A 21,113-nucleotide genomic window follows, 5' to 3' on the forward strand; every position below is an offset into this window, starting at 1 on the left:
ATTATTTGTTTCAGAGGTACAGATCTTAGATTCAACAGTCTTGCACAATTCACAGCGCTTACCAGAGCACATACCCTTCCCAGTGTCTATCACCCAGTCACCTAACCTTTTCTTCTGTCTCTAGGCTGTAAAGAGAGAGATCTTTGGGAATGTCCATCCAATAAACAATGTTTGAAGCATACAGTCATCTGTGATGGGTTCCCAGACTGTCCTGATGGCATGGATGAGAAGAACTGTTGTAAGTGCCTACCTGCATTGCTCAACACAACTTTGTTTATGTTAAACATGGATTAGGGCTCATTTTGAATATAAACTAGAAATTTGGAAATATGTATCAAAAGCTTGTAGTATGTTCAGATCTTTTGACCGAAACTCCACTTACAAAAATACATGCAAGGACATAACCAAATGTATGTAAATTACATGCATGGTGATATTATTCTAGCATTATTTATCACATGCAAAAATTAAAACACCCCAAATATCCAAAATGAGGGGACATAAAATACAACCATAAAATTAAATAATATACAAATGTTAAAAATCAAATTAAAAGAATAATTCCTCCTGGGTTCATTAAATGTCATTAGTTGAATGAAACAAAATATAAAATATTATGTGCACTATTGTCCTAAGTTTTTAAAGTACATATAACCATGCATAGAAAAAGATCAGAAGGTCACAAGAAACAGTTTACAATGATTATCTCTGGGTGGTGGGATTGTTAAATTTTTGTGCTTTTCTGTCTTTCCTACATTTTCTAAATGAATGACCACCACTTTTAGAACCCCCCCAAAAAATTATCTATCAAGATATTTTATCTTTTAGTAACAGAAAGCCCAACTCAGACTGACTTAACCAGTGAAAACATTTATTATATTTTATTACCATATGTATCAGATATGTCTTGTGTTATCATATTTAAAAGTCAAGTGGAGGATGGATTCTTGAAGCTAGATGTGGGAGTTCAGCACCTCTTCTGTGATTCTTTTAGTTCAGCTTGACTTCACGCTGGTTCTACGAGGGTCAAAAGATGGCTGCCAAGAGCACCTGCGGTGCTATGCTTCCTTGATCATATCCAGTGGGAGGGAGTGATGATCTCGCCCTCATGTCTGGACTATCACTTAAGGATTCACTCAGATTGGCCAGGTTTGAGCAAGGTTCCGGCTAGCCTTCAGGGATCTTTGTATGGATTAGAAAAGATAACCACATAAATAGCTCGATCACAAAAAGAAGCACCCCTTAGGGAGAACCAATTAGAAAAGATGCTGTTTCCTTCAGGCTTCCCCTGTCCCAGGCTAGGATGCATGATCTGGCCAACAGGGTTTGGGTGGGAACTATCTTGGAAGGCACAACCCATGAAATGGTAGGCCAAAACTCTGATCTTGGGTCACATGTTTACTGTTGGACTAATAACTTTACCCAGAAAAGAAAAATAGTTGTGGTTAGAAAATGCTTTGTCTGAATGACACTAATCAGGGTCTTCTGGGACTGTGGGGACCTGAACAAAATCAGGTCCCCTTAAAAAAGGAGAAAGAAAGGAGATGGATGTTAGGTAGGCAATTAAAGAGTGTCGCTATAATTTCTTTTTTCTTTTTAAAAAAGATTTATTTATTTGAGAGAGAGAGAACAAGCGGGTAAGGGGCAGAAGGAGAAGAGAGAGGAAGAGAATTTTAAGCCGACTCCCCACTGAGAATGGAGCCAGACACAGGGCTCAATCTCATGAACCCTAGATTATGATTGAGCTGAAATCAAGAGTTAGATGCTTAACCAACTGAGCCACCCAGGCGCTCTGATAGTAGAGATTTTAATTTTTTATTTTATTTTATTTTATTAAAGATTTTATTTATTTATTTGACAGAGAGAGAGAGAGAACACAAGTAGGCAGAGTGGCAGGCAGAGGGAGAGGGAGAAGCAGGCTCTCCACCGAGCAGGGAGCCAGATGTGGGGCTTGATCCCAAGACCCCAGGATCATGACCTGAGCCGAAGGCAGCCGCCCAACCGACTGAGCCACCCAGGCGCCCCAGTAGAGATTTTTAAAGAATAAACATTATCCGTATATGTGGACAGAGCTTGTTTCCATCCTGTGGTTTCTTCATTCTGCTCAGCCCCAGTGCTTGGCTCAGTCCACTCCAGACTTCAATCCCATTCTCTCAATTCCTGGAATTTCTGCTGCTCTGGGTACCACTTTTTCAAGCCTAGTGTTAGAACTAGACAATGCAGTCACTTGGAGATGGTAGCATTGTTTAAATGCTTGCTATTTGACTGGATTGGCATCTGTGGTATGAGTTTTTACCAATTCTGTTATTCTGTCTTGATACCTGTTCGGAGGCCCCAGTGACCACAGCTTTCCTACCTTACACGCTCCTGGGACAGATGATAATGTGCATCTTAGTGAGACTCACACTCGTTTCTGAAATGTTTCCATCTTCTTGCTTCTTGTTCCCGGTGCCAGCATTTTGCCAGGATGACGAACTCGAATGTGCAAACCATGAGTGTGTGTCCCGTGAGCGCTGGTGTGATGGGGAAGTCGACTGCTTGGACAGTTCTGACGAGTGGGACTGTGGTGAGCTGCGTGTTTCCGCCATCAGCTGCATGCTCTAACACCCGTCAGCCATTGAAGCTTGATAAAGCCTAGATGACTTCACAGAGTTTACTGACCAGTTTCACCTGTTTCGTTTAGTGATGATAAAAGCTGGTGGTAGATTAACATAACATTATAAAATTAAATTAAAAAAAAAGAAAAAAGAAAAAAACACACGCCAAGGCTTAAATGTGTGTAAAATGTTATGGAGTCAATTATAAGCCTTATGTAAGTTACATTTGGAATAAAAGTTTTTATTACACTGGTGTAAAAAAAACCCAAAACCTGGCAGTAGTGATTCATATATGTTGTTTCCAACTCACAGAACATCTCCCCCTAAATTATCTTGCTGTTTGAAATGTCTATGTGATACGTAAAAACATTTGGGTTCAAATTGTTATGACCATGTGACTACTAGAATACAATTTTTAAATTCTTTTTTATCACCCAGCTTCAACAATTACCAATATTCTGTCATTCTTATATCGTCGACACCTCCTAGAATAGGGTATTAAAGTGGATCTTCCATCTTCCCTGTAGTCTTGCACCAGATCCAAATGAGACGACCATCTGTCTAGTTCCTCACATGGACAAGACTTAAAAGTACCTCCCACCAGACCTCCAGTGTTACAATTTGTAAACTTGAGTTTGATTAATTCTATTTTCTATTTCTATTTCATTTTTTCAGTCTCCCACCACACTGAGAGCAGTGCTTTGCAGAGGGCAAGCATTCACCAAATGGTTCTTAATTAAAATAAATAAAAACAAATGTATGCAAGTGAAGCGAAAGCATGTAGAGTTAGCATTTGGTTTCCTGAGGAGAAATGTTTCTAATTAGGATTTTCCTTTTTTTTTTTTTTGTTCTCCTCAGTGACCCTCTCTAAAAATGTGAGCTCCTCTTCGTTCCTGACGGCTCACAGATCTGCCATAGAACACCACGTGTGTGCGGATGGCTGGCAGGAGACGTTAAGTCAGCTGGCCTGCAAGCAGATGGGTTTAGGGTAAGGTCAGTAGTTTGTAGCACTGATGAATTTCTCAGAGGGCTTCGCGGAAGTTGGCAATAATATCTTCCTTCTGAATGCAGAGTGAGTTAGTGCTCTCCAGTAGAGCCCTTCAAAGCATGGGAAATGAATCAGGTGAGAGGACCGCATTTAATTACAGGCACCTGCTTTGAAGAGACTGGGTGAAAACCTCCTTTGATAAAGCCTCCCGCTACAAGTAAATGGAAGTAATTGTATTTTATGTACTTCTGAAAGGAAATGCTTTTGGGATTTGTAAAAGCACGAAGATGGTTTCTTCCTAGCAACTTGGATGGGAAAATCTTGAGATTTTTCTCCCAAGAGGTTATTGAAAATTCCTTTTTAAGCAACACACATTTTTTAATAAGTTGAGAAATAGGACTTAAAGTTGATGGTATTTCAGTTTACCCTAAGTAATTCAGGAAATGTTAATCAGGAAATAGTTGACCATTTTTGCTCCTTAGTAGAATGAAAAGACACTAACTCTGGCTTTGATACAAACAGACTGAAATCGATACTTTGAAAGTTGGATACTTGCTATTTTGTGTGGTTTTCTTTTTCAGTTCTATTGGTGATGAAAAGCAATAATTGAGGGTCTTAGATGTATATGTGAGTGTGTGTATTTACATATTTTTTTTCTTTTCAACTACTGATGTATGTGAGATTTGGGGGGGAAATGTGAAAATGATAGGAATCAAAGATAAAGGAGTTTTAAAATTCTAGAGTAAAAAAAATTGAGTAAATGTCATTTCCCAGGATTCCACTGGACAAACTTGAAATAATTTTACAATAATGAGTGATCCAATTCTGGGATAGCAACTAGCAGCACATTTTTGTTCTCCCCGTTTGAAAAATGTCCTAAATCCCAGTATCTTCAGCCCATTTTTCCCATTTAAAGTCCTACATCTTTGGAAAGTTGAGTAACTGATGCTAATCTGTAAGAAAAGAGCTTTCAAATTTGCCAGAGTGGAAAAATGATATTTACCAAGATCCATTAAATTATACTTCATTTTCACAACATCCTTATGGTGTCTAAATGAAATGGATGTGATTATGATGAGAGATAAATGAAAAGTCTTTTGAATGAGCTTTATTTTCCTCTCACCAAGACACAGGTTATTTCTTATTATGAAAACTTAATTACATAATGATTGAAAATTCTACTGAGAGTTCTGAGGGAAAGTTGCAACCACAAAGATTTTGCCAGCAGAAAAATTCTTTTGACAAGTCACCCTGTTCTACTGCAAATAGGAGGGAAGGGATCTTATTTTAAATGTTCTCCTTGATATTACTTTGATTTTTTTTTTGCATATTGGATTTACATTTTTTATTGTAATGAAATATACATAACAGAAAAACTCAGCATCTTAACCATTTTAAAGTGCAAATTCCATGGCATTTAGTATATACACAGAGCTGTGCAACCATCTCCATTATCTGGCTTCTTTCACTTAGCACAATGTTTTCATGCAACTATGGATCAGCTCCTGTTTATGGCTGAAAAAGATTCCATTGCATGGATACACCATATTTTTAAATCTGTTCATCCAATCATGGACACTTGTATGGTTTCCAGCTTTGGCTATTCTATGTGTATTGGATTTTTAGAAAGATTCTTACTCTATTTGCTCCATTTCCTTACAATAGTGGGAAAATGTTATTTTAATATATTAGACATTTAAAATCTAAAAGGACATTTAGATTTTTTTTATTTATTATTATTATTTTAAAAAGATTTTATTCATTTATTTGACAGAGAGAGAGACAACGAGAGAGGGAACACAAGCAGGGGAGTGGGAGAGGGAGAAGCAGGCTTCCCACTGAGTGGGGAGCCTGATGTGGGGCTCAATCCCAGGACCCTGGGATCATGACCTGAGCCGAAGGCAAGCGCTTAATGACTGAACCACCCAGGCCCCCCCAGATATTTTTTAAAGATAACTTTATTTCACAGAAAGGCTAGGAAAATCTGAGAGAGCAGTGTGGCTGGAAAACCATAATCATTGTTTGACTGAGTTAATGTGTAAGTAGTGATATGTCTTCCAAGGAAATGAGTAGGAAGGGTAATCTTAGTATTTTTGTACTTTTTGATTGCCTTCAAGTTTACTCTTCAGTTTACTTGGGTGGCTCATGAATTGACAGAAGTCTGGAGAGCCAGGCTGGGGCAGGAACCAAGATAAGGGGCAAGATGAGGCCATTAATTTCTGCAGTAGGAATCTGCTCTGTTACCACTGTCCCTGGAGATCAGCTGCTGTGCTGCAATTGCACAATTCTGCCACTGATGCCTCAAACTCTAAGTAACCCTGTACCTTGAGTCATTTCCTCCAGATTCACAGTCCTTACAGAAGAGTCTGTCTGGCCATGACTTGTCTTTGACCTACACTCCAGCTGCCAGAGGGAGGGTAAAGGGAATAGCTGTCCCCCTTTAGCTTCTGGAGTGGAGTGCCTGCCTTTGTACCTTCAAACATACTCCACATCAGAAACTTGAAGTTTAAAACACAAGCCCAACTAGTTCTATTCAGTATCTCTTTCCTGTTGGTTTTTTAAGTATCTGCTGATGGGTCTTGACCTGGAGTAGGCATTGTGTGGAGGATGCAAAGGTAAATAACGTCATCCAAGAGCTTATAATGTAGTGGGGAAACAACCTAGAAACACATGAGGAAACAACCTAGAACATAAAGCTGGAAAAAACTTCCAGACTTTTTGTCAATGGTTTATGTAGGGCATAGCACATGACCTACCAATTAAAAGTATATAAGAAAAATATTCAGCTCTAATATTATCGTGATAGTATAATATACATTTATTAAGTCATTCATTTATTAATTCAGTAAACATTTATAGAGAAAAGCATTGTACTGTAGTGTCCAAAACTAATATACTTTAACTCTAAATGGGGGGAGGGCCCATTTTGGAGCTAGTTCATCAAAAATGCAGGTCTACACTGAATTACGTGTTTTGCAGGGCTTCTATTGACATGCTTTCCTGATAGGGGCAGTCAATTAAAAAACACCTGCCCTTGGAGTTGTTCAGACCCAAATTATGCCTTCCAGGTCTAACAGCACAAATGCTCAGCTCTCAACTAAGTGCTTGCCCAAATGGGAAGATTGAGGGTTCTTTGCTGAATCTGAAAATCTTTTTACCCCCATCTGCAGATATTTTGAGTTTACCCCAGCCTGGAAGTATGATAACTATTTGATTAGACAAGGATATAAATCAACCCCTAAGTTCTCATGACAGTATATTGACTTTGCTACCTATATGTCCAGTATTAAAAACATATGGACATTTATTTAATCAACAATACAAATCAGAATTTAGACTGCCCTCTAATACTTGCCAAATGCTCAGTTGAGACATCTGGTATTTGAGGAAGTTGGTCTAAGGGAATGTGATTCTTTATGTCTCTTGGCTTCATAAACTTTATCTCTATATAAAACTGGATCATCTGGAAATAGGCTATTCTATTTTGACAAAAATTCCTTAATGGGCTTAGTTGCAATTTGATTTTATGCCCTAATCTTTTAGAGTTGATCAATAGAAGCAACATCTTCCAAAGAATGTTTCTTTGTCTTGGGCAAAACCACAGATAGCCTCAAATTATATTACCTAAGAGTCCCTGATGGAAGAATTTACGTTGGATTTTTTTTTTTTCCTAAAGTGTACTCCCAGGAAAAACTTCTAACTTCAGATTTCATTTGTCATGTAGGGATGGTTTACTTATTGATGGACTTCCATGAAGCTCTAAGACAGACTAATCCTCTGTACTAGTAAATCTAGCTCAGGTGGCTGGTCCTGTGCATGTAAACCATAGAAAAGAAGCTCAAAATCTTATGGCCTTTTTTTTTTTTTAATTGCAATGTAATTCACATAGCATAAAATTCACTCTTTAAAAGTGTACAATTCAGTTGTTTTTAATATATTCACAATGTTGTGCAGTCATTACTACTGTCTAATTCCTTAACATTTTCAACTTGGAAAAGAAACCCCATGCCTCTTCGCAATCCCTCCCATTTATCCTCCCCAAGCCTCTGACAAACACTAATTTACTTTCTGTTTCTAGGGACTTACCCATTATACACATTTCATAAAAACAGGATTGTATAACTATATACTCTTTTTGTCTGGTTTCTTTCACTTAGCATAATGTTTTCAAGGTTCACCCATGTTTTAGTATATATCAATGCTTCATTCCTGTTTATGGCTGAATAATATCCCATTGTGTAGGTGTATCCACACTTTGATTATCCATTTATCAATTAATGGATAGTTGAGTTGTTTCCATTTTTTGGCTCTTATGAAAATGTTGCTAAGAACATTCATGTAAAGTTTTTTTGTGAAAATATGTTTTCAGTTTCTCTTGGGTATATTCTTAGGACTAGAATTACTAGGTCAAATTTTTAATTTTTTGAGGTACTGCCAAACTGTTTTCCAAAAGGGCTACACCAGCAATGCATGAAGGTTCCAATTTCTCCATATCCTTGTCAACACTTGTTATTATTCATTTTTTATTATAGTCATTATCTGACTAAAAGAGATCGTTCTGGTTGTTATTGAGAATATGCTATAGGAAGGCAAGGGTAGGAGCAGGAATACTAGTTAGGAGGCCATCGAATAATCCAGGTGAGACATTTTGGTGACTCAGATCAGAATGGTAGCAGAGAACATGGTGAAAAGTGATTTGATCCGGAATATATTTTAAAAGTAGAGCCAATAGGACTTCCTGACAGATTGGATGTTAATTGGGGATTGAGAAGCGTCAAGAAAGAGAAGAGTCAAGAATGACTGAAAGGTTTTTGGATTGAGCAACTGGAAAGATGGTACTGTCATAAACTACCATGGGGAATACTGTAGATGAAGCAGGTGTGGGAAGAAAGATCAGTTCTGTTTTGGACATGTTAAATTTGGGATGTCTATTAGACATCCAAATTGATATGCTTATAAGGCTTAAGTCTGGACTTTATTAGTGAGGTTTGAGCTGGAGCTAGATATTTGAAAGTCACCTGGATACAGATGATATAGATTTATGGGACTGGTGACATAACCAAGAGAGCGAGTTTAGACAGAAAAGATAAGAAGACCAAGGGCCGAGCCCTAATGTTAAGAGGGTGGAAGAAGAGAAGTACTAAAGCCAAAGGAGATGAGAGAGGACAACCCACAAGGTAGGAGGATGTGATATTCTGGAAACCAAGGGAAGAAAGTGTATCAAGGCAAGACAATGGTCATATATATCAAAAGCTGCTGAGAAGTCAAGTAAAATGAGGTCTGAAAACTGACTGTTGGTTTCAGCAATGTGTATGTCATTGACATGAGCAGTTTTAGTGGAGTGAGTGGGGCAAAAACATAAGAGATAGTGAAAAGAGAGAAATAAAAGATAGTATAGAACTTTTTGAAGGGATTTTATCGCAAAGAGAAGCAAAGAAATGTGAGCAGGGAAGCAGATATGAGCAAAGAAATGTGGGGGAAGTAGGGTTAGAAGATGTTTGGTGGCTCCATTTCCCTGGAAGCACTCAGTATCCCATGGAAAATTATTAATAGAGACCTGCCATTGTAGGAACATGATGTTCAATTCCTATTGAATGTTTTTGTTCCTCCAAATTCATATGTTAATTCCTAATCTCAAATGTGAGGCTATTAGGAGGTGGGGCCTTTGGGAAGTGATTAGGCCATGAGTGTGGAGCCCCCATGAATGGATTTAGTGTCCTTGTAAAAGAGACCACAGAGAGCTCCCTCAACCCTTCTACCATGTGATGACATAGCAAGAAGATGGACATCTATGAACAAGGAAGTGGGCTTTTATCAGACACCAAATCTGCCAAGACCTTGATCTTGGATTTCTCAACCTCCAGAATTGTGGGAAATAAATTTCTGTTGGCTATGAGCTACCCAGTCTATGGTAATTTCTCAGAAGCCTGAATAGACTAAGGCAAAAATATATCATTTCTGTCAAAAGTCTTCTTTCATTCCACCTATCTTTTTTAATCAAATAAGTTTGGACTATTTTACCCAATTAGTGAGCTCACCATAAACTAGTTTATCTTTCTTTATCTTCATGTCCCTTTAATATGTTCCTTCTCTTTCAAGACGGGCTTACTCTTTATTCATGTTCCATGGGCACATTCCTTCCTGCTTCTGCCTCTTTTGTCCATAAATGTCCATACATTTCCTGTCCAAATCCTCAGGCCTCACTCAAGCCCCATGACTTCTGTGAAGACTTTCTCATCTGCATGCTGTTTTTTCCCTCTGCACTTCCTGTGGTACATAAAAATTGGTATTACACAATTCCCCTCTTAAGTCTACAGTGCCATATATCATTTTTATTTTTATTTTTTTCTTCTTTATTTCCCAGAAAGGTTATACAAAATAGTACTGGCTAATCTTAATTGTGTGCCAGGCTGCTCTGAGTCCTTGATATGTATTAACTCAATTTGTCCACCTCATAATCCTGTAATAGATGCAGTGTTGTTATTTCTACTTTACGTATGTGAAAATTGAGGCATAGATCAAGAAACTTTGCTAGGTCACGGAAAAATATGGTGCCAGGATGCAAGTCCAAGCAAAGGCAAAGGGCCTCTTGGGTATGACGAGTAGGTCCCTTATGGCACCCAGTTATTCAGTAAACATGACCTGATTGATGTGGCCAACCAGCTTCTTACACATAAATCCCTTTTAGTATTGCTTTACATGAGATTTTTGTGGCAAGTCTTAATACCATATCACCTAATGATCTTATCATTGTGGCATTTTTTAAAAAGATTTTATTTATTTATCTGAGAGAGCAAGAGAGAGAGAGAGAGCAGGAGCAGGGGGGAGGGGTGGAGAGAGAAGCGGACTCCACACTGAGCAGGGAGCCCGACGTGGGACTCAATCCCAGGACCCTGGGATCATGACCTGAGCCGAAGGAAGACGCTTTTTAAGTAGACAGTAGTGAGGAGGTGCAGCAGTGGGGAAAAGTCATCATGCAGGCGAACAAGAGAAATGTTTTTCACTTTTTGAAAAATCACTTATAGTAATAACTAGATTCTTGGCATATTCTAAGTAGAAGTTAGCTGAAACAAATCCATAGAGTGTTATTTTCTTTCACACAGAGGCTTCACAGTTTTTCTAGCAGACATGTAGCTTGGGCACAGGGAATTAAATCCTACATGATTCCAAGAAGCTGCTGGTTGAGTGCCTGGGTGAGAAGAAAATCACAGAGTCCAGTATGTGGCTGTACATGTCCCTGGAACGTGCTATTCTGGGGTGAAGAAGAAGAAGAATTTTCCTGAAAAAGTGCTATATCCTAAAGGAAGTAAAAGTGTTTTTTAAGTTCTTCCATGAGACCACTGGGTATGAGGCTTTAATAAACAAAGCAAGGTAAGTCTATCAGTTGTCCTGAAAGCATTTCCATATGATCACTATTAGCAGACTCTGCCAAGAATTTGGATATTTGTTAGCAAACTGAATCTCAAACTGTGTCAGTTGAGTTAATGAATATTTTATGGAATTAAAAGGAAACCTCTTGGTGGTGTAGAGAAATTCACTATTATTAACTAGAATGGAACTATGTGGGATCCTGAATTAATCAGATTGGTTTTCTACTCTCTTACATTCTATTTTGTGGTAAAAAAAAGTTTATCATTGAAAAATAGATTTGTATCCTGATTTTTCAAATCAAAGATGGTTCTCCAGAAGTACTCTCAAGACTGAGCTTTTAGCCAAAAATATTGGGGCTGATGTGAGCAAGAAGATTCTAGAATGGGAAGAATCAATCTCCATAATATCTCTGAGGGCCTTGGATTCCCCAGTCATCGTAATGATTATAGCATTGCCATTGGACATGAATATGAGTAGTGAGTCCTAGGAAGTTAAGAACGTGATTTACAACTTGAACGATCCATCAGGAATTGACCAAAGAGGCCTGTGTTATTTCTGTTAGGAGTCCTTATATGGCAGCTTACTCATTTTGGAACTTATACCAGGAGACTCCTGGTGATGACTAACTTTAGATCTGATATCTTTTGCATATTGTCTTTCAAACCTACTGAGATTTGGCTTGCTTTTACCTCCAAGGCAGGACTGCTGGTCAGCCATGACATTATCTGCATGGCAGACCCATTGGTCTTTTCTTATTATTTATATAGTTTGGGCTCAAAATCCAGTTTCTTACTCTGACCTGTAAGACACTGGCCCCTGCCTCCTCTCTTTCCTAGCATTCTCCACTTATCTGCTGAACTTTAGACACACTGACCTTATTACTGACGTTCAAACTGCAAACTCATTTCCAGCTCAGGGGCTTTGCCCTCACTGCCTTCTGCTTGGAATGTTGATCTGTAGACTTTCAGATGATCACCTCCATCTCATCGTTCATGTCTCAGCTTGTACATCAACAACTTAAAAAGGTCCTTGGCAACCCTAAATGAAGCAGCTTTCACCCTCACCAAGTCTGCTTATTTTGTTTTCTTCAAAGCACAGCATCAGGAATTATTTTTAACACGTTTAATTTGTTCCTCTCACTAAAATAATAGCTCCTTGAGGAAGGGACTCCACCTAATACAACACTATTGTGTTGTCTCCTTTTCTGTTCTACCTTATTAAGCCCATAGTCATAAGTTTTAGCCCTTGTGCATCTGTCTGCATCATTTGTTTAAATTCTGCCAGGGTAATGTTCCTTCTGAGATCCAACTCACTTTATAGCAATATCAGCTTCAACACTCACTGATTAACCCAGTGTTTCTTTTATAAACATAAGTCAAATCTAATTTCTTTTTTCACATTTTTATTTAAATTCTAGTTAGTTAATATATAGTGTAATACTGGTTTCAGGAGTAGAATTTAGTGATTCATCACTTATATATAATACCCAGTGCTCATCACAAATGCCCTCCTTAATACCCATCACCCATTTAGCCCATTCCCCATCCACCGCTCTCTGTCAACCCTCAGTTTGTTCTCTGTCCTTAGGAGTCCCCTACGGTTTGTTTTCCTCTCTCTCTCTTGTTTCCCCCTTCCCATATATTCATCTGTTTTGTTTCTTAAATTCCACATATGAGTGAAATCATATGGTATTTGTCTTTCTCTGACTAACTTATTTGGCTTAGCATAGTACACTCTAGCTCCATCTACATTGTTGTAAATGGCAAGATTTCATTCTTTTTGATGGCTGAGTAGTATTCCATTGTATGTGATATATATATATCACATCTTCTTTATCCATTCATCAGTCAATGGACATTTGGGCTCTTTCCATAGTTTGGCTACTGTTGATAATGCTGCTATAAACATCAGGGTGCATGTGCTCCTTCAAATAAGTATTTTTGTATCCTTTGGGTAAATACTTAGTAGTGCAGTTGCTGGCTCAAAGGGTAGTTCTATTTTTAACTTTTTGAGGAACCTCCATACTGTCTTCCAGAGTGGCTGCACCAGTTTGCATTCCCACCAACAGTGTAAGAGGGTTCCCCTTTCTCCACATACTCACCGATATCTATTGTTTCTTCTGTTGTTCATTTTAGCCATTCTGACAGGTGTGAGGTGGTATCACATCGTGGTTTTGATTTTTATTTCCCTGATAATGAGTGATGCTGAGCATCTTTTCATGTGTCTGTTAGCCATCTGGATGTCTTTTTTGGAAAAATATCTATTCATGTCTCCTGCTCATTTCTTAACTGGATTATTTGTTTTTTGGCTGTTGAGTTTGAGAAGTTCTTTATATATTTTGGATACTAACCCTTTATCAGATATGTCACTTGCAATTATCTTCTCCCATTCTGTAGGCTGTCTTTTTGTTTTGTTGATTGTTTCCTTCTCTGTGCAGAAGCTTTTTATCTTGATGAGGTCCCAATAGTTGCTTCTGTTTCCCTTGCCTAAAATTTGTATGGAACCACAAAAGACCCTGAATAGCCAAAGCAATCCTGAAAAAGAAAAGCAAAATGATTCCAGACTTCAAACTATATTACAAAACTGTAGTAATCAAAACAGTATGGTACTGGCAGAAAACCAGACACATAGATCAATGGACCAGAATAGAAAACCCAGAAATGGACACACAACTGTATGGTCAACTCATCTTTGACAAAGCAGGAAAGAATATCCAATGGAAAAAAGACAGTCTCTTCAACAAATGGTGTTGGGAAAACTGGACAGCAACATGCAGAAGCATGAAACTGGACCCCTTTCTGTTGGGGTTAATGTAGAGCATGAAATCAGCCATAATACCCGGCTTGCTAAAATGTAACATGGAGGCTGTTAGGGGCAAGGGATGGTTTCAGAGAAGGGTGTAGGCCTTTGGAATGCCGAGGCCTGCGTGATCACTCTGCTGTAGGAATGCAGTGGGGAATTGCCTTCCCCGAAGCTTTCTTAGCCCAAACAGCAGCCCTGTGATCTAAGATGTATGCATTGTCCCTTAGTCTATGTTTAGCAGAACTCGTAGAACCCACAGATTAACATATAGTATCTTTCCTGTAAACAGATCCTCCTAGTTCCAGTAAGACCCCTTGTCACACATCATGTGCTTGAGGAATAGTGATAGGGATTTGTGATTATCCTGAAGTACCAATAAAAGTGGGAGCAAAGAAGGGCAAAGTGTCTTTGTCTCTGAGCGTTGACCCCCTTGCCTTCTCCTCTCTTTCACAGCAAAATTTGGAGTAATCTTTCACCTGTTCGTACAGGGATTGCTGGCCATTCCTGTCACCTTTCTTATACCATACACAAAAATAAATTCAAAATGGATGAAAGACCTAAATGTGAGACAGGAAACCATCAAAATCCTAGGCAAGAACACAGGTAACAATCTCTTTGGTCTCGGCCATAGCAACTGCTTACTAGACATGTCACTGGAGGCAAGGGAAACAAAAGTCAAATCTAATTTCTATCCAATCTTTTACCCTTCTTACATCTTCCAAAAACTAACAAAGGAACATGTAGAATCTTGATTCTGAGGCACAATAATCTTTTTAACTAAAAAATTTCAAGGTCACTTGTAGCAGACATCTATTATGTTGCTTCCCTGTATCCCTTCCTTTTAGGGACTTGCTTCACTCCCCATTCTATCCTTGGGATCCTATGGGAGTGGCCATCTTTGTACATGACCCACTCTTCTTGGTCTCAGTGACTGGTTGAGGGGCAGGTACCTAACCCAAACTGAACCAATCAAAGGACTTCACTTCCAGGTCACAGTGATTGGATTTTACGTACTAAAAGTCCCTCAACAAGATTTGTTTTAGGTGGAGCTGGGAGAGAAGACTTCTTTCCTTTTTGGTCACAAAGATGAATGGATTTGAGTTTAGAAGGGCAAGTAGTCTGTCCCCTGGTTTGTGGAAAAGTCAGTTGAAGGCGATAAAGCCACCCTCCCATCACCTCCTGCTCCCTCTCACAGAAGTGGAGATGAGAGATGGAGGGTCCTGAGGACACTTGTTTCCCTGGCACCAGCCATCCTGAGGACCATCCACATCCATTTAGTGATTGATTACATTTCTAGCTTTTGATACTCAGATATTCCAGTGCTATTTTAGGTTCTAAAATCCTGAATTTCTTTTGTTTGTGTAAAACTATTAACTGAATATATACATGAAGTGTGTGTGTGTATATATATATATACACACAAAATATACATATACAAAATATATATATATATTTTGTAATCCCTAAAGTTTGAATTATTTTATCTTATATCAGGAGTCATAGTCTGTCTTAATTGAATAAAGGTGTATTTTCTATACTATAGTTTTCAAGAAGAGGAGGAAATGCGCAATTGACAAAGCAAGATTTCTGTTAGAAAAATTAATTCTACTCTGGTTCACAGTCTTTCTGAACTAGTGGAATAAAAAAATGGCATATTGTAGTTGAAACTGGAAATCTCTACTTTTATATAAATCAACTGAAGGTGAAGACAAACAGGAAACAAAAAACACTTTCTTTGACTAAAGTTGCTGTCAATAAGATGTTGAGTCAATAAAATATTTTCTTAAAAATAATAAAAAAGATTACTCTAAAAGGTTTTCTACAAGTTATCAAAAAAGCAATGGAATTTTTTGAACATAAAATAGCCCAAAGGGGGCGCCTGGGTGGCTCAGGGCACCTGGGTGGCTCAGATGGTTGGGCGTCTGCCTTCGGCTCGGGTCATGATCCCAGGGTCCTGGGATCGAGTCCCGCATCGGGCTCCCTGCTAGGCGGGGAGCCTGCTTCTCCCTCTGCCTCTGCCTCTCTCTCTCTCTCTGACTCTCATGAATAAATAAATAAAAACATAAAAAAGAAATGTAACTGAAATTTCTAAAAAAAAATAGCCCAAAGGAAATAGTTGGACTAATGTAGATTCTGAAAGAGGTAGACACTTTTGCTTAAAAGTATACTTACAACTTGACACCATTTATTCAGTTTGCTTTATGAGGTTGAATTTTAAAAATGATTAAATGACATTTTAATTTAAAATTTTTATGATTGGTTAATTTTTTCACTTTTAATGAGATGTTTATTTTAAATACTACTTTATTTTTATTAATTTTATTTTCTAATTTATACTAGAATGATAGTGTATATTTAATAGTTATCTTTTGTAAATTTATATTTTACTTCATGTTATAATTTTATAATTTTAGATCAATATGGATTAAACATCTGGTGTCATTGATTTTTTTAATTTTATGAAATATCAATACTGTGATTTGATTTAATAACTTCCCCTCTTTGCTTTGAGATAGTTTTTGTCACTTATACCTATAGATCATTGCCTAATACCGTTCTTATAATCTACCTCTGAGATAGACAAATGAATAAAATTTTATGTTCTCAGTTAGGATTTCAATAAAAATATTTTTAAAAACATTAGGTTTACGGGACACCTAGGTGGCTCAATTGGTTAAGCGTCTGTCTTCAACTCAGGTCATGATCCCAGGGTCCTGGGATCAAGTCCCGCGTTGGGCTCCTTGCTCAGCAGGGAGCCTACTTCTCCCTCTGCCTGCCACTCCCCCTGCTTGTGCTCTCTCTCTCTGACAAACAAAATCTTAAAAAAAAAAAACAACACTAGGTTTACTGGAAAAATTAACTCAGACTTTATGTTTTCCTTTAAACATTTCTATTGGTGAGAGTTTTTCTGTATAAAGCATAAGCTGAGCTATCTAACCAGGCAAATGATTCGATAGTAGTATTCATTCATGTTTTGTTTGAAACCTACTGTGCCCTTTTGTCAAAATTTCCAGGTCATCCTTCTACTTGACAAAATAATTTAACTAGCTTTTAATAGTCACATGTCTATAAGAACCAAACAGAGATAATAATATGACAGGATTCAAGAAAATATTTCTGAATCCAGATAGCTAAATGTTTAGTGGAAATGTTCCAAATTCTGAACGGGATATTTAGAATAGCGAATAGTATATCTTGTCTACTACACTAGGCATTTATATTTCAAGACCAACTGCTAATACTGAAGTTGAAAACTCAGATTATTTTTATTTCAAGACCAACTGCTAATACTGAGGTTGAAAACTCAGATTATTTTTCCCCAACAATACCCAGACTTTGTCCTTCCCTTGAAATGTGTAACATTTCTAGGTAATTCCTACCCTGTTCTCTTGCCCCCAGAAGTCAAGAAGCCCTTGGTTTCTGGGCATTTGTGCTGACCTTCATTTTTAAGTCAGCAACCCCAACAGGATGATAACATAAGTGTTAAGTATCCTATTATTAAATACCGAGTGCCTTGAGAGTAGGAAAAGGATAGGTCAAGCTGTCTAGAGAGTGGGTTGCTCACCAAAGCCTTGAAATATATCTTTCCTTTCAGAATATCAGGATGTTTTAGAATTCTGATAAGTTCTATCTTCTCATTTCTGGGACAGAGGAAGAATTAAACATTTTTTATATATGTCTTATGGCCGCCCAACTCAAGAAGCAAATTTGGGAATCCTTTTGCTTTTCTGTGTAGTATTGCCTTTAGACCCAGAGCAGAGGGGCCTTGCCCTGGGCTCCATGATTTAGAAGAGTGGTTCTCCACCAGGCTTAGCTTTGCCCTTTAGGAGGCATTTGGAAATGTCCCTAAGACCTATTTAATTACCAGTCCAGAAGTGGTGGGGTGGGTACTATAGCATCTAGTGGGTAGAGGTCGGGGATGATGCTAAACATCCTACAGAGCACAAGATAGCCCCACACAGTAAATAATTATCTGGTATAAAATGTCAGTAGTGCCAAGGATGAGAAACCCAGATTTAGAGGGACCACTCTGGCCTTCCTCCCCAGCCATGCCTCACCCCATGGGGCAAGGAGTCTGTCCGCCAAGGAGTTATGCCCCCCTGGAGCCTGGTCCACGATCTATAGCAATGTTTTCAGAGTGTAGTCCCAGACCAGCAGCAGCATCACCTGGGATCATGTTAGAAAGATTGCTTTCGAGGCCCTATCTCAGACTTCACGAATCAGGGAATCTGGGGATGGGGCCCACAAGCTTTGTTGTAACAGGCCCTTCAGGTGATTCTGATGAATGCCAAAGTTTGAAAACCACTGTTCCAAGGAGTCCAAAATCCTATATTTGAGCCTAAAAGATATGTTTGTCAAGATGGGAAGATTAGAATACATTAACAACTTGTTAACTTGATTTATAACATCTAAACATGTAGACATATGGTATGTGGGCCTCCATTTGTACCCTACTCACAAATGTTTGGCCCCACGTATGTTTGGGTTGGGTCTGTATCTGTGTCTCAGTTTTCTCAGGCTGTCAAATGAGGGCACTGGATTAGATTGTTCCTTAATTTCCTTCTCTGTATATGATTTCATTGCTACTACAGAAGCATTTAGTTCTGACTATATTCCCTGCACACACCTTTTTTCCCCCAGTTGGGCTTGTGTTTTTTAAAATTAATTAACTAATTAATTAAAATTCAACTAGACAACATATATACATCATTAGTTTCAGATGTAGAGTTCAAGTGTATAACATCCACTGCTCATCACATCACGCCTACACACATGTTCTTAGGATACAGGGACTTTAATGCCTAATCACTGCTAAGATGTTTTTTTGCTCTTTTGCTCTCTGCCCAACAGGATTTCTTTAATTTGATAAAATATGGAAAAAGATAAGTCAAATGCATTACCAATTGTCAAAATTTGAACAGCTAAGTTCCAGATACTTTTTCATAGCACGATTTACATTATATACATAGTTATAAAAATTAAAAAGCACATACACATACATTCTTGATGATATGTAAATTGGCATTAGCCTTTCAAGGAAAATTCAGACTATTAATCAAAAATTTAAATTTTGATTTGATACTTTTATTTCTAGGAAATTATTTTTATTTCTAGGAACTTGTGCATGGAGGCAAAGGTGAATAGTTAGGAGTGTTAACTGCTGCTTTTTTGTTATAATGAAAATTAGAAATAACCTACATGCACATCAGTAGTGGGTTGGCTAAGTAAGTGTATGTACGGCCATGTAATAGTAACACTCGGCAGCTATAAAAGGAACAGGGCATGTGCTGTTAATGAAGGGGGACCGTGTGGTGTTCAAAGTGTTAGGAGTGGTACTCTGGCCTCAGACCACTGACCGTCTACATACTGTGTGACCTTGGGCAAGTTACTTATTCTCTCTTTGCCTCAATTTTTTCATCTCCAAAATAGGGACTAATAATGCCTACTTTCCAACATTGTTGAGAGGATTAAATAAGATAAAATGAGTTTGTCTTTCAGTGCAGTTGAGAAATGTCAACTATTATTAGGGAAGGACTTCCAAGATAAATCACTAAATAAAAATATATCAATACAACACAGAACAATGTGTATAGACTAAGAAATATGAGTATGTGTACATGGATTACAGCTAGAGCTTGGCAAGGATACTCAAATGCTATTTTCAGTGGTCATTTCTACACATGTGGGATGGGAAGAATATTTTTTTATTGTATAATTTTATTTTTTCCATATATAAGTATTACTTTTATAACCTTAAAAATTATTTTAAAAAAAATAAAAAAATGAAATCACACAGATGCTCAGATTCTGTATGATGGCAGAAATAGAACCATATGGATTCACTGATATTTTTTTTTAATAAGCCATAGCATGGTATTTCTGGTGCTAAAAGATTTATTTTTGTGCATGAGAAGCATTCTAGGGCTTAAGAATTTCATGGAAAACTAATTTTTATAATGACATCCCCCTCTTCTTGATGATGAATTTCTTGTATTTTCCACTTGATATAACTGAGAGATTCAGACTAAATTGCCTTTCTTGTTGGAGGTTAATGAATGAAATGCAGAAACATCCCAGGTGCAATGCTCTGTGGAGACCTTTTTCAGGGCAACTGAAGGTGCCTTGCGGGTTGAAAGACTGAAGTGTCCTTTGCCATGATTTTTCAATCCACCATTGTGCAAATCCTATGCTGAATAGCCCTCCTTGTGCGAGTCCCTTTTGCCCTATAAATACCTGCCTAAAGAATGACTTAATTAAACAACAAATCTGAAGCTTATTTTCCTTTGGCTTACGGCCAGTCATATGCCTGGATTTAGGAGGCCCTCAAGTTGATCGACTGTAGAAAGGAATTCTCAGGATGCAGGTAGCAGGAGAAACACCGTCAGTGGTGTTTGTGACCTCTGTCTGACTTTTAATTGTTTGCCTCTTGCCTATGCCTCCACATACAGAACTTGTGAGATTGACAGAAAGCCAGACTCTCGTTTTGGTCAAGGAAAACAAAACTCCTCATTTTGCAGTAGGTTTTGTGAAGTCTTCAATCATCCCACCGTTCATTCAAGTTCCTAAATAAATTTCAGTCTTGTGGAACTCTTCTTAAAGTGTGGTCAGGGTTCATGCTCTCTGTTTTAAAATCAAATGATTAGAATCCACTCATTATTAAGGGCTTTGCTTTGTTTTTTTCTTTGGCTCTTACTCTACCATCAAGTGTTCTCTTTAGAGGGTTTTCCTCTTTTATAAGTAACAGGATTTGGGGAAGGTTTTGTTCCTTTTGCTTTCTATTATGACATTACAATAGTTTTTAAATAATCAGCTGAAATGTTCATTTTTCTTTCAATGCCACTGAGTCTAACTTTGCTTCCCTTCCTGTGCCCTCCCCCCCTTTTTTTGAAATATGGCATCCCGTTATTGGAAAAGTCACGAAGCCTGCAAACTTGCTGCTACTAAAACTTCAGGATTTCCAGGTTCATTTGAACCCTGAGTGCTGTTGCCGTTCTTCTCACTTATCTTTTTTTTGGGTTGGGGGGACGGGTGTCATAAACAGGTATTTGCACTCATTGACAAGACGGTAAAATCTAGATTATAAGCATATAACTGAATACATGAATAATATGTATTTCTCTTAGGAAATTCTATGTGATGTCTTTTTAAAAATTTTCTTAATTTAAGTTCAATTTAGTTGACATATAGTGTATTATTAGTTTCAGAGGAGGAATTTAGTGATTCATCAGTTGCATATAACATCCAGTACTCATTCCATCAAGTGCCCTCCTTAATGCCCATCACCCAGTTACCCCATCTTCCCACACACCTCCCCTCCAGCAACCCTCTTTGTTTCCTAGAGTTAAGAGTCTCCT

At 38.0% G+C, this 21,113-nt stretch overlaps 1 protein-coding gene across 1 annotated transcript in view; it reads left to right on the plus strand.

The window, feature by feature from the left end:
* Positions 1-21,113, plus strand: part of CORIN (corin, serine peptidase) — a 189,216-nt gene that overhangs the window by 145,112 nt on the left and 22,991 nt on the right. Inside the window, exons 11-13 of the mRNA XM_081813164.1 lie at positions 107-238; positions 2,456-2,566; positions 3,456-3,585. Of these exons, the coding sequence (XP_081669290.1) occupies positions 107-238; positions 2,456-2,566; positions 3,456-3,585 (373 nt within the window). The remainder of the gene's footprint in view (positions 1-106; positions 239-2,455; positions 2,567-3,455; positions 3,586-21,113) is intronic.

The sequence above is a fragment of the Leptonychotes weddellii genome, chromosome 2, assembly GCF_054177405.1.
Source record: "Leptonychotes weddellii isolate Sample4059 chromosome 2, ASM5417740v2, whole genome shotgun sequence".
NCBI lineage: Eukaryota > Metazoa > Chordata > Mammalia > Carnivora > Phocidae > Leptonychotes > Leptonychotes weddellii.